Genomic DNA, 12,461 nt, shown 5'->3' on the forward strand with positions numbered 1-12,461 from the left:
TTTCAGTATTTACTGTTCTCAATCCTCAGTCTACTTGTATGAAACGAATTGGTTAGGTAACCTCATTAGCTGGTGGATGCATATAACTATGTTCTACACATCAGTTCTACAGCCTAAATCATTACACATATGTTTCAAAGTCATGGGGTCTCCCTCTTTGTGCCTTTCTTCATGAATTTGATGATATATGTGAACTGTACTCAGACAGAGGCAAACTCCTCCAGAGTAAACACCCTGCTTCCTCTCAAAATGGTGGTATAGACCCAGCTGTGTTTGTACAGGGATTCACTTTATTTATCTGGCTTGTGTATCCATTCAGGTCACATGCAGCTACATAATTTGCATCTGATAATGTGAGTCCCTGATATATCTTCTTTTTCTTTTAACAAAAATGCTGATCTATTGCTGAGGTGTCCTTTTTTTTGTTTCCTTCTTTCTGGTATACAATGTGTTTCTAGCACCTATTTGATTGAATAGTAATTACAACCATGACAACAACAAGGGGACAATTTGATTATCAGCTTTGTGTTCCACACCATTGCACGCACACATTTGAACCACAGACTGCAAAGACAATACCCTTCTTTCAAGCATCATTTTTCAGGCTTCACTATAAGGCTTGATAATATCACCTGCATCTGAATAGAGAGAAATGGATGCTACACTTTGAGTAATGTCACTGTCGGATTATCAGGAAATGCATGCTGTGTATTTCAGCCTAGGTGTCATGTAATGCCTTCTGTCAAGAAAAAATATTTCACTCTGACATAAAGGGGTTTGCAAAAGTGCGACTGGATGCTGTATGGATTCTAATGAATGCTTATGTATGCAAACCCGACACTTTTTCAGTTGTGGTTAATTTTTTTTTCTGCAGGCAAGTCAATGATCCAAAGCACAGGACTAAGTCCTAGTCCTAGAAGTAAGTGAAAGACTGATCTCCAGTTATCGGAAGTGCTTGGTTGCAGTTATTGCTGCTAAATGTGGCACAACCAGATTTTAAGTTTAAGGGGGCAATTAGTTTTTCACATTGGTGATAGGTGTTGGATAACATTATTTTTTTTTTTGCTTCAATAAAAAAAATGCTAATAAAACATGTATTGTGTGTTTACTCAGGTGGCCTTTGTTTTATGTTAAATTTTGTTTGAAGATCTAAAACTATTCACTATGAAATATACATAAAAAGAAGAAATCAGGATGTGGGCAAATACTTTTTCACAGCACTGTAGTTGTGTAAACCTGATTGTACAGTACATGTATACCACAAGAACGTATGGAAAGCCATTGTATGTTACGGTAAGCTGCGATATTTTGATTCTATTGCCCCTTCTCTCACAATCACTTGTATTCTGTACACCCCATTCAACTGCTTGTATACTCGTATCATACATAACCACCTGTTCTGCCTTTCTGTTGAGCTGCATGTGCACTCCTGTTGTGTGATGAGATGCTGGTTGCTGTGATACCATGCTATGTCTGCTCCACCTTCTTTATTTACCTGGTTGATCTTGATTTATCTCCTCTCATGTCTGCTATTCCTGCTTCTTCATGTCAAAGCTTTCTGCACTTTATACAATCTAAAGCACTACAGAGCTATAGAACATCTCACAAGAATATCATAGATTTGCACTTTCCAACAGCTGACTCACCTTGGTGGATAACCTTACCTGGAAATGGTAGAGACTTGAACATCCTAAGACCAGTGCTGTGATTATAATTAAACAATATTGCATAAGCAAGAGTATAATTATACTGAATATATACCACCTGCAGCCTTGTGCTTACAGCCGAATCAAAGCTGCATTGATATTCAATATCACAGCCTGACTGTGAGTGTGCTATTGTTTTTATATAATAGTTTTGTAATAAGAAAATAATATTGAGTAACTGACACAATATGGCCAAATGATTTACTCATTTTTGCTGTACGAATGGAAGTACAGTCATGTGAAAAAATAAGTACGCCGCATGGAAATAGTGTTTTTTATTTCATTTATTTTTTATTTATTTATTTATATATTTTACACATTTGGAAAAGCAAACATTTGCAAACATCGTCTTTGAAACAGGGCCTATTAATAAAGGTGATACACTCTATCAAATGACACATAAAATTGACATTTTGTAGTAATTTTCACAGTTTAAATGAACAAAAAACCAAGATCAGTCACATGGAAAAAGTAAGTACACCCCATACAATTATGATTTATGCTTGTGTACATAAAAGACTATTTTAAAAGAGGCTCATTTTTAGTAAGAGGTTATATTATGGTCTGAATCACTATAAAACAACTTTGTGACATTTTGAACTTTTTTTAAAATGATTATTTTTACATTTACTCATTGGGCTGTTTCCTGAATACAAATTTCCAACTGGGACTGGATACATTTGAGCATTTGGAGGTCTTGCCCAAGAAACCACCAGTGATCGTTTAGTGGTACTGATTTCAGTAGCCCAATTCCTTAACTGCTGAGCCAGTGGTATTGTAAGACAATACTTTAAATAATGATGATAAGGGCATGTTAAAATATTCCATTTACTGCATCCAAGTGGAAGCAGTCCTGTGAATTGTTGTAAATCAAGTATAAGACGTTTTTTTTTTTATTGTGCAACCTTGTTTCCTGGTTCAGTTCTGACCTTGGGCTATTGTCTGTGTGGCGTTCTACTTCGGAACCTGGGTTTCCGCCAGGTTCTCCGGTTTCCTCCCACCTCCCAAAACATTGCCCATAGGTGGATTGGCTAAAATAAATTTCTCCTAGGTGTGTGAATGTGTGTTCATGGTTCACTACATCTTTTACTTCAGGCTGTAAAAACTCAGACTGAGATGGAGGATTAAGCAACCCATGTTACACACCTCAATACATCAGGCTACACTGCAGTTCAGATGTGTATCTGATGCCTGGTAACAATCACAAGCACAAAAAAAAATGTTGACAGAACAGATGTTATACAACAGAGAGAGGGACACAAAAACCTAAGATTCCTCAGGCATGAGTGAGGAGAAACCAGACTGCAAATGAAAGTTTCAGTTTACTATAAGGTGGAGTAATTGGAACTTTAAACTTAGTGTATACATGATGAATATGTTTATTAAATGGGTCTGATATACACTTTTTGGATACTGTGTAGTGCTACATAGAAATGTATCCAAAAATTATTACACCTGGTTGTGGAATGGAAAATAAATGAAATTATAAAAAAAAAACAAATAAATAAATAAAAAATAAATAAAAAATAGAAGTAAAAGAAAATGTTGCCCCTATTTTGGAAATGAGTTGAAAGTCTGTGGTCATATACTTATCAGATCTTTGTTTGCCTTAAATCTACCAGCTCTGGTAGGCAGAGTTTTATGATGAAACAGCTCAGTGATCTGAAACAGTAATCCAAGTTAAACTTGGATTTTCTCCCCTAGACCTCACTATTTGAAAGGTAGTTTGAATAATAAAGAATGCAGAAGCAATTTGCACCTAGGTGAAAACGGAAATGTATTTGCTCCAGATTTAGTCCTACTCTGTAGCTTCATCTCTCTGCATCACTTGATACCAGTCAGGGAGTGTAATTGCACAAGAGCACTTAGCATCATTTTAGTGAGCTTGCTATCAAAGCTGAGTACTGGCTTTAATTAAACATTGCAATTGTTAACCTAATGTTAGTTAACTGAAAAGAGACCCTCGCTGAAAAAACCTGGGACACTTAGGTGGCTTTAGCTGGAAACCAGCCTCAGCTGGTCAAGCTGGACTAGTTTTATGGTTTTAGACTAGTTTAGGGTTTTTGACACTTAAAGGTTAGTTCTAGCTGGTCAGGCTAGAAGACCAACAAAACCCTGGGAGGCAATGAACTAGCCCAGCCTAACACAGCTAGGCCAGCTAAAACCTGCAAATCTCATGCTGGTCTATGCTGTTTTTTTGTTTGTCTGGGGTTTTTATTTATTTATTTATTTATTTTTTAAAGCAGAGACCTAGCTAATGGGTTCAGTTATATAATAGTTAAGTTATATTAGCTAGCTTGTGTAGTGGCCATGGCTGCTGCTTTGCTCAGTGTAAAACCCTAATGTTACTATATCTAGCTTCTTGGTGCTGGGTTTTAGGTAATATTAGTTCATCTAGCTATAAGACAACATTAGCTCAGCTCTCCGGTAGCTGATTAATTAGCTAATTCTGCTATAAGAATATGTTTTTGTGTTTAAGGGTGCAAATGGCTGTACTGTGTGACCAATGCTAATTTTACCCTGTTGCAAATAGACACTGTCTATACAGAACATCCTTTGGATTGGAAAAAACATCAGTAGTACAGTCAAGCAGGCAGCTGTAGTGGGTGCATGTCTAGATCTGCTATACCATCTTCAGTCCAAGAAGTCTTCCAAGAGCTCTCTAATATGGAGAACTGAAGTTGTGCTACTTATATACACAGCTCACCTCTAACAGTAGGCTGGATTAAATGAGTTGCATGGAAAATGATCTCCAATGTATACTAATGTTTTCAATGTATATACACTGCAGGGATGACTTCCTTAGTGGTTACTGTTAAATTTGATGCTAATAAGGTTGTCTGGATTTGTGGGCCAAAGGTGTTGTGCTGTTTTGTGCGATTTAAGCAGCTCACAATATTTAGGTTCCTCTGCATTTAAATGACTACTTTAGCAACAATTAGGCAAGAGAGCTACCCCTAGATTATCATTAACATTCCTGTGTAAAGTATACTTTTTGTTCCAGAGAGAGCAAGGCAATCGAAGACATTTTGTAGAAATGGCACAGCACCATGGCTGATTGCTTCTACAGGTCACTGATTGAGAATTTCAGCTACAAACTTGTTACCTTGCAAATGCTAGAGCAACTCACTCTGGGAAAAGAACACTTGATCTTCAGAGCCAACAACCGTAACACCTAACCTCAGTAAGGCTAGGATTAATAGCAAACCTCTCCTGACCCTTAACTTCGAAATGATGTCTTTTGTTTTTCACTTCACGAGGTGAACCGGTATGTACGTGCAAAACCACAACCTATTTCCAAGGGGTGGATAAGTGAATATATGGGGTAAAAATCTAACTCAATTGGTATGGATGTGAATGGATTACTTAAATATAATTTATAAAGAAAGTTAAAGTGCACAGAAACTCAACTGATTCATGTAGGTCACGAACTTTGAGAAGGTTTCAATCAAAATGCTAGAGTAAAATGTACACTCATTGTCCACTTTAATAGAAACACCTGTACAACTGCACATTCCCAGCACATAAAATCATTCAGATACATGTCAAGAGCTTACAGATACAGCATGAATGAGCAGGGATGTTCCTATTAAAGTGGCAAGTAAGGATGTTTATTTTTATGGAGATGTAATTAAAATGCAAAAGTTACATGTCAAAGCCATGCACTCTAGCAGATAAAGAATACCCCAAATGACAATGCCATAGATTGTAGATAATATGGAGACCATTTCAGACACAGATGTAGTACTGTGTTAAATAAAATCTTAAATAAGATTTGAAGTGGTCTAAAAGGGGGGGAAAAAACCCTTATATGTACATGTAAAACTCAAATCACCAAATATTCTGTTGATGAAAAGGTTTTATTTACAACATATAATGGCTAATACAATACATGTTTTGTACACTATCACAAAATGTGTGTAGATATGAAGCATATACTGTATATAACAATGTACATATATAGTGTATACTGTTTCCATAGTATACATTTTATGATAATGTATACTGTTTCCATAATATACATTATCATAAAACGATAGATATTAATCTTTTGTAATGCTTATTTAACACTGTATGATGAATATGACAATTATTGCAATTTGTAGTGTAATGTGAAAACAGATATGTAAATATAAACAATTCATAATAATGATCTGTGTTTATCTTTATAAACAGACTTTACTAGCACTAGTACACTGAACAAAGAAGAAGAAGAGCACTCTCAGGATTAACAGAAGACATTAAGGGTAATTGGTCCTTCTGATTTTCTGACATTTGTGCTCTAGACATGTTCGATATGAGAGGGCATCAGTCGCTGTGTATGATCAGTCTATTTTATATCAGTGGATACTTCCATGTGAGCATTCAGCCTATGAGAGAATCCCAGCAGCTGGAAAAGTATAAATGGAGAAAGTGCTCATGCCTTAGGTGAAAGACTGTCTCTGGTCTCTCTATAGTCCACTCTGAGGCATTCGTCCTTGGCTGCTCTGTGCTGTTGGCTCTCTGCTTAAAGCTGAAGCTAAAGCTAAAGCTGCCTGAATCTCCTCTAATATGGGTACTGCTTCTGTTTCTTGCCAGCGAAGCAGGCCAGCCAGGTGCAGATCAGCATGGCTGTAGCTGCGCCCGCACCGGTGCAGTAATACGCCCAGCCAATCTCACACGAACCTGCACCCACACACACAAACACACACATACATAGGCATGAAACAAAGAGTTAAACTCACCCTTGAGTCCACCTCTTTTAACAAACTAAAATCATAATGCCACTTCAGTATCTCTCAGCCTTCAGGAATATTCATTCAAGGTTCGTATTCATTTTTGGAAGAAGGATTATAAAACTTCTTTTTCTGTGTCATTTCTTAAGTTTGGTATCGGGACAGTATTCCTACAACATACTAACCATGTACATTTGCACTTAAAATGTATGTCTGGTTAGCCAAACAAAAAAGAAGCTCTATGCATTTGACCACCACCTTCTTGTTGTTACTCTTTTTCAGCTGTTTTATGCACTATAACAGTTGCTATGTCAAAATTTGTAATTGGGTTTTAATTGCCCTAAAGATGCCACATAGTCTTCAACCATATGCAATATGTCATAATGAATTTGTTTATTAAATGTGGCTTGGAGAAGTTAAACTTGTACAATGCAGCTAAAATGCATTTCAGACCCCCTAAAGTGGTTGGAGCAATGATCAGATTTAAACCGTATGGATGTACACCTGCATTTTCATCCAGATAATCACTATACAAACATAATCCAAAAATCAAGACGCATGCTTTCTTTATTGGTTGCAATAAATGTGATTAAATATATCCTGTAAAAAAAAAAAATCTGATTATAATTTTTGTAATTTTTTAAATTATAAATTTTATAATAATATAAATTTATAATAGACTAAAATTTGCAATAATTTTCTAGTTGCTCGTCTTAAACAGGCTGGTTAGAATTAGTCCTTATGAACACATATTACTCACACATAATTACTCATACTGGAATGTTTGTGACCTCACCTCCAGTTCTGGGCCCCAAGAATTAGCCACGGCCCTGATCTTAAAGCATATAATTCACCAACAATGCAAATGTTATGTAGTGACAAGAGTGAGGAGTGTAAGTCTCATGCCATAAATGTTTTTTTTTTTGGAAATTTGTACACAGTAGTATATTCAAATAAGGTACATCTAAGTTTCCATTAAGGCTTCGTGTAAGACTCCTCTTATTGATTTTAGTGTAGCAAACAACAAAAGACCATTCACGTTCTTAAAGTGTCGCTCCCTGGTGTGAAACAGGGCCAGTCATGCATCACACAGAGGAAGTAAACCCCAGTGAAACTCATTTAAAGAACTAAACTGAAGGAGGATGTTCTGTATATCCATGAAATTTATTTGTGGTCTTCTCTTTTTTCCCCATAACACATACTTTAACAACGATTTCAGCTGTCCTTGTCACAAACTTTTAAATTCTGTGGCTGGAGTTAAAGACTGTGTGGAGCGATTAAAAAAAATTCTAAAGCATTCACCTTTCTCCAGTAAATTTTCAAACAATCCCTGATAACACACTATGTCGTTTATCTGTTGAACTCCACCTACATGCTTTTTGCTGAAAGTAGTGTTGTTTAAAATATTGTAATATATTCTATGCTGACAAACAGCATAATAAACCAGGCATTGGCCTTTAACAACCTCTATTTCCACAGATATTATTTTTCATGGTGATCTCTTACAGACGAGTTATAGCTGAATACGAAATAGACAGGATAAAAACATGGAAAACAGTCTCTCTAAGATGGTAGCTGAGCGTTTTTAACCAACTGTGCATAATCTGATGGGAAATACAATAATGGTTTCCTCTTGTCTCATGATATATAATAACAGTTCAAAACATGCAGTATCTCAAAGAAGACAGTCAACACAGGCACTCGATTTATTTTCAGTTACCATACCATTTTTATGGCATTTGGCAGACACCCTTACCCAGACTGACTTACATTTATCTCATTTATACATCTGAGCAATTGAGGGTTAAGGGCCTTGCCCAAGGGCCGCACTGTGGTAGCTTGGCAGCACTGGGGCATGAACTCCTGACCTTCTGAGCAATAAGCCAGGGCCTTTATCCACTGAGCCACCATTGCCCATCTCCATAGGTTTTTTTTTTGAGTTCTTTGGATGTACCTCTTGCGATCTCAGGTCATGAGGGTGTTATTCTGATGCGTACGTGTGACTGAATTTCTGGCTTTCCTTTAAGCAACTACGTATATTTCGTGCTAGAGGAACCTTTAGAAACTAAGCACTTTACCTAAAGGTCAGACTTGGCCATTTGTTCTGTGCCGCATATTTGGAACTACATACTGTAATATGAAGAACGGCACCTGTGCTTTGAGATCACACACAACATATTCCCCTGGGAAAGGTTTATATTTATGAGGGTGTGAACGATGAATTAAATAAAAAGAAGACTACAGAGTATCATCCATTTTCTCCCTATCTACCTCTCCTCTGCGCTTTCAGAAGTATCAGAAGTCGTTTTGCTCACATGTTCTTGTGGACAAAATCATACATCAAATATGCCCAAAGCAAATGTAACAAATTTTAATCAGTGATGGTGCATTTACTTATGGAAAGTGGAACATATTGTACTGAATGCTTTAACACCGTAATTCCCATCAAGACTTGCTGACAGTGTGATTATTGCCCATTTCTGTGCTGGATTACATGTTCCCGCAGTGCTGTTTCTTTTGCTTAAAGCCTGCACGAAAGTGATTCCCAACTGGGGCATTAAGTTAGACTGCCAGTGGCATTCATGCACAGTGAGTAAACTACACTGTAATGGGTACTTGTGCATTCAAAATTAGGTTAGAAAGAGCCTGAAAGAATAAATCAGATGCCTAAAGTGGGGACAATATCAAAAACTGTTATACATTTTGCAGTTTATTAAGTATGGAATTAAATGCGCTGAATAAATAAGATGTTCACATTAAAAGAAATGATTTTCAGGTGCCAACATACACCCTGGACCCTGGTATAAACAGGGTAGTAGGGCTAAGCCATTCCTGTCTCTCAGTGATAAAAAGACAACAGTATACGGTTTCATTTTTTAGCACCGTTTATTAACAAATGACTTAAAACGGATTATTTTGGATTTTTGTGGAACCAAGTGCAACCGCACCACCAAGTATGAGAAAAATACAGAGAATGGACTGAAGCAGCGAGGGCTGGGGCTGAAGTATAGTTTCATGCTGTCTATCAATTACAGTTGTGTTAGGTGGTTACAGCATGAAACACCCTGCAAATTTACTCTCTATTTGGGCTCATATGTTCAATTCAATGTGATCAGCAGTGATTGAGAAGTCGCATGTGAAATACATTCACGGGTGTAATGCATGTATGTAAACAAGGTGGATTATTCATTTTTATCATCCCAAAATAGACAAAAGTAGATTGACTAAGCATACAATGTCCAATCAAAATCCACAAAAGGACAAATGATGACTGTTAGCTTAACTGTTTTTTTTTTTGTTTGAATGAAAGAGTTACAACCTTTCTGATTACTCTGTTAGGTATTCAGAGGAAACACAGCATCAACGAATTCAGATGTCTGTGTGTGTGGGGGGGGGGGGTGATAGTTTGCCCCACAACATTCTTATTATGCCATCAATAAGACCTTGCAAAAAAATATATATATATTGCTCAAACCTTATATTATCATTGTTACGCTAGTGATAGATGTCACTGCCCTGAGCATTCACTTTTCACATGCGGAAGCTCTTTTGTCAGCATGTGACAGTTACATGAGCACCGAAGAAACATCAGGAGACAGTTTAATACTGCATCAAATGAACAGAATGAATTTGTGAAATTATTCACAACATGTCAGATTTCTTTTCTATGCATTTGTATTAGCTCAGCTCAGCTTAGCTCTACTTCCAAATACCCTTAGCACTGTGAGATCAAAAAATCTCGCACACGATCCAGAACTGTCATCACTGGAGAATTAAAGATTAATGTTTGCTGCAATATACATGAGGCTCAAATGGTAGCATGGTTATGCTAATACCCAGCTAACAGTTCACTAAGGTTCACAGAACAATTTCTGAACATTACAGTTTAAGGAACATTTGGCTTTGAAGCTGTTTTTATTTGTATATATTTTAAAATGAACATTCCCATAGTGTCATGGTGCGTTCAGTTGGAGCCATGTGTTCACCATGAACATATGGGAACACCCCACACTTGTGGTATGTGCCACTTCTGAAGCTCTTAAAGTTCTGAATGTTTTGAGACAAACTATAGAAGGCAGATGCCTCTATGCCCTGACACCAATGCTGCCTCTTGAGTTAGTGTTTTAGAAGGCAGTTTAGAAATTTAGAAACCAGTGTAAGGCATGCTTGAAAGGTAGTATGAGCCACAAAGTTGCCAAGATACATACCTAGGCTTACATTCTCTAAGCTGAAATACAGTGGGGGAAATAAGTATTGAACACGTCAAAAAAATTTTCAGTAAATATATTTCCAATAAGGCTATTCACATGAAATTTTCACCAGACTTTGGAGAAACTCAAGAAATCCACACATATAAAGAAATCCAAACATTAAAGTCCATAAATGAAGTTATGTGTAATAAAGAGGAATGACACAGGAACAAAGTATTGAACACGCTAACTGAAATTTATTTAATCCTTAGTAGAGAAGCCTTTGTTTGTAATGACGGCTTCAGGACACTTCCTGTATGAAGAAATTAATTGGCCGCAGTATTCTGGTGTGATTTTGGCCCGTTCTTCTAAACATATTGTCTTTAAATCTTGTTCAATTGGATTCGAGTCAGGTGATTGACTGGGCCATTCTAACACCTTGATTTTTTTTCTCTGAAACCAATTGAGAGTTTTCCTTTGCTGTATGCTTTGGATCGTTGTCCTGCTGGAAGGTCCACCCACGTCTCATCTTCATCATCCTGGTGGATGGCAGCAGATTCTATTCAAGAATCTCCCGGTAAAGGGCTCCATTCATCGTTCCTTCAATTATATGAAGTCTGCCAGTACTATGCGATGAAAAACAGCCCCACACCATGATGCTTCCACCTCCAAACTTCACTGTTGGTGTAGTGTTTTAAGGTGATGTGCAGTGCCATTTCTTCTCTAAACATGGTGTGTAGTATGACAGCCAAAAAGTTCAATTTTGCTCTTGTCTGACCAGACTACACTCTCCCAGTATTTCATAGGCTTGTCCAAATGAGTTGCAGCAAACTTTAAATGAGCTTCAACATGCCTTTTTTTTAGTAATGGAGTCTTGCGGCATGAGCATGAGCAGTGGAGTGCATTGTCTATTGTTTTCTCTGTGACAATGGCACCTGCTGCCTCCAAGTGTTTCTGGAGTGCTTTCTGAGTGGTCCTTGGCTCTTGGGCTACTCTTCTGACTATTCTTCTGACTCCCTGATCAGAAATCTTGCGAGGAGCTCCTGTGCGTGGCCGGTTGATGATGGAGTGATGTTGCTTCCACTTGCGGATAATGGCCCCATTGGTGCTTACGGGAAGATTCAGAAGTTTTGAAATACGTCTGTATCCGATTCCATCAATATGTTTTTCAGCAATAAGGTTGCGAAGGTCTTGGGAGAGCTTTTTGCTTTGACCCATCATGAGATGTTTCTTGTGTGACACCTTGGTAACAAAAAGCCTTTTTATAGACCATAAGTTTACTAACCCAGCTGATATTAATTTGCACAGATGGGGGTATAGTTACTTTCTAACTTGGATTACCTTAAACGATAAATTTTGGTCAGATAAACAGACCTTAGCTGACAACATTCTATGCAAACATTTGGACTTGACTAGATGGCTTCTTCTACCATTTTCAGTCACGCATGTTTTCAGAGCATTATAACATAACTTCATGCATATAACATTATACAGGAACATTATGTTATTTTATAAAATACATATTTTATTATATGTTAGCTAGCACCTGACAAGTGTTCTTAGAAGTAGTAATGTAAAATGATTATTTGGACTTTTACTCTATTTGCTGTTGCTGAGACTAATGAATTTCCTTTGAAACTATATATTTGGTGGGTATATGATGTCTTAGTGGTTAGCACATTTGCCTCGTGCCACTGGGATTGGAGGTTCAAATCCAACTTCCCCCATGTGCCTCGGGGGCTTCCTATGGGTACTCTGGTTTCCTCCCCAAGTCCAAAGACATGTGTTGTAGGTTAACTGGCATTTATGTAATGCCAGTTGTGGTGTAAATGTTTGTGCCCTGTGATGGG

General features: G+C 37.3%; 1 protein-coding gene across 1 annotated transcript in view; it reads right to left on the reverse strand.

Annotated features, from left to right (window-relative positions):
• Positions 1 to 5,175: 5,175 nt before the first annotated feature.
• Positions 5,176 to 12,461, reverse strand: part of LOC128620972 (LHFPL tetraspan subfamily member 6 protein) — a 57,150-nt gene continuing 49,864 nt past the window's right edge. The window contains exon 4 of the mRNA XM_053646382.1: positions 5,176 to 6,371. Within this exon, the coding sequence (XP_053502357.1) occupies positions 6,253 to 6,371 (119 nt within the window). The 3' untranslated portion in view covers positions 5,176 to 6,252. The remainder of the gene's footprint in view (positions 6,372 to 12,461) is intronic.

The sequence above is a fragment of the Ictalurus furcatus genome, chromosome 17 (assembly GCF_023375685.1).
Source record: "Ictalurus furcatus strain D&B chromosome 17, Billie_1.0, whole genome shotgun sequence".
In the NCBI taxonomy this organism is placed as follows: Eukaryota; Metazoa; Chordata; class Actinopteri; order Siluriformes; family Ictaluridae; genus Ictalurus; species Ictalurus furcatus.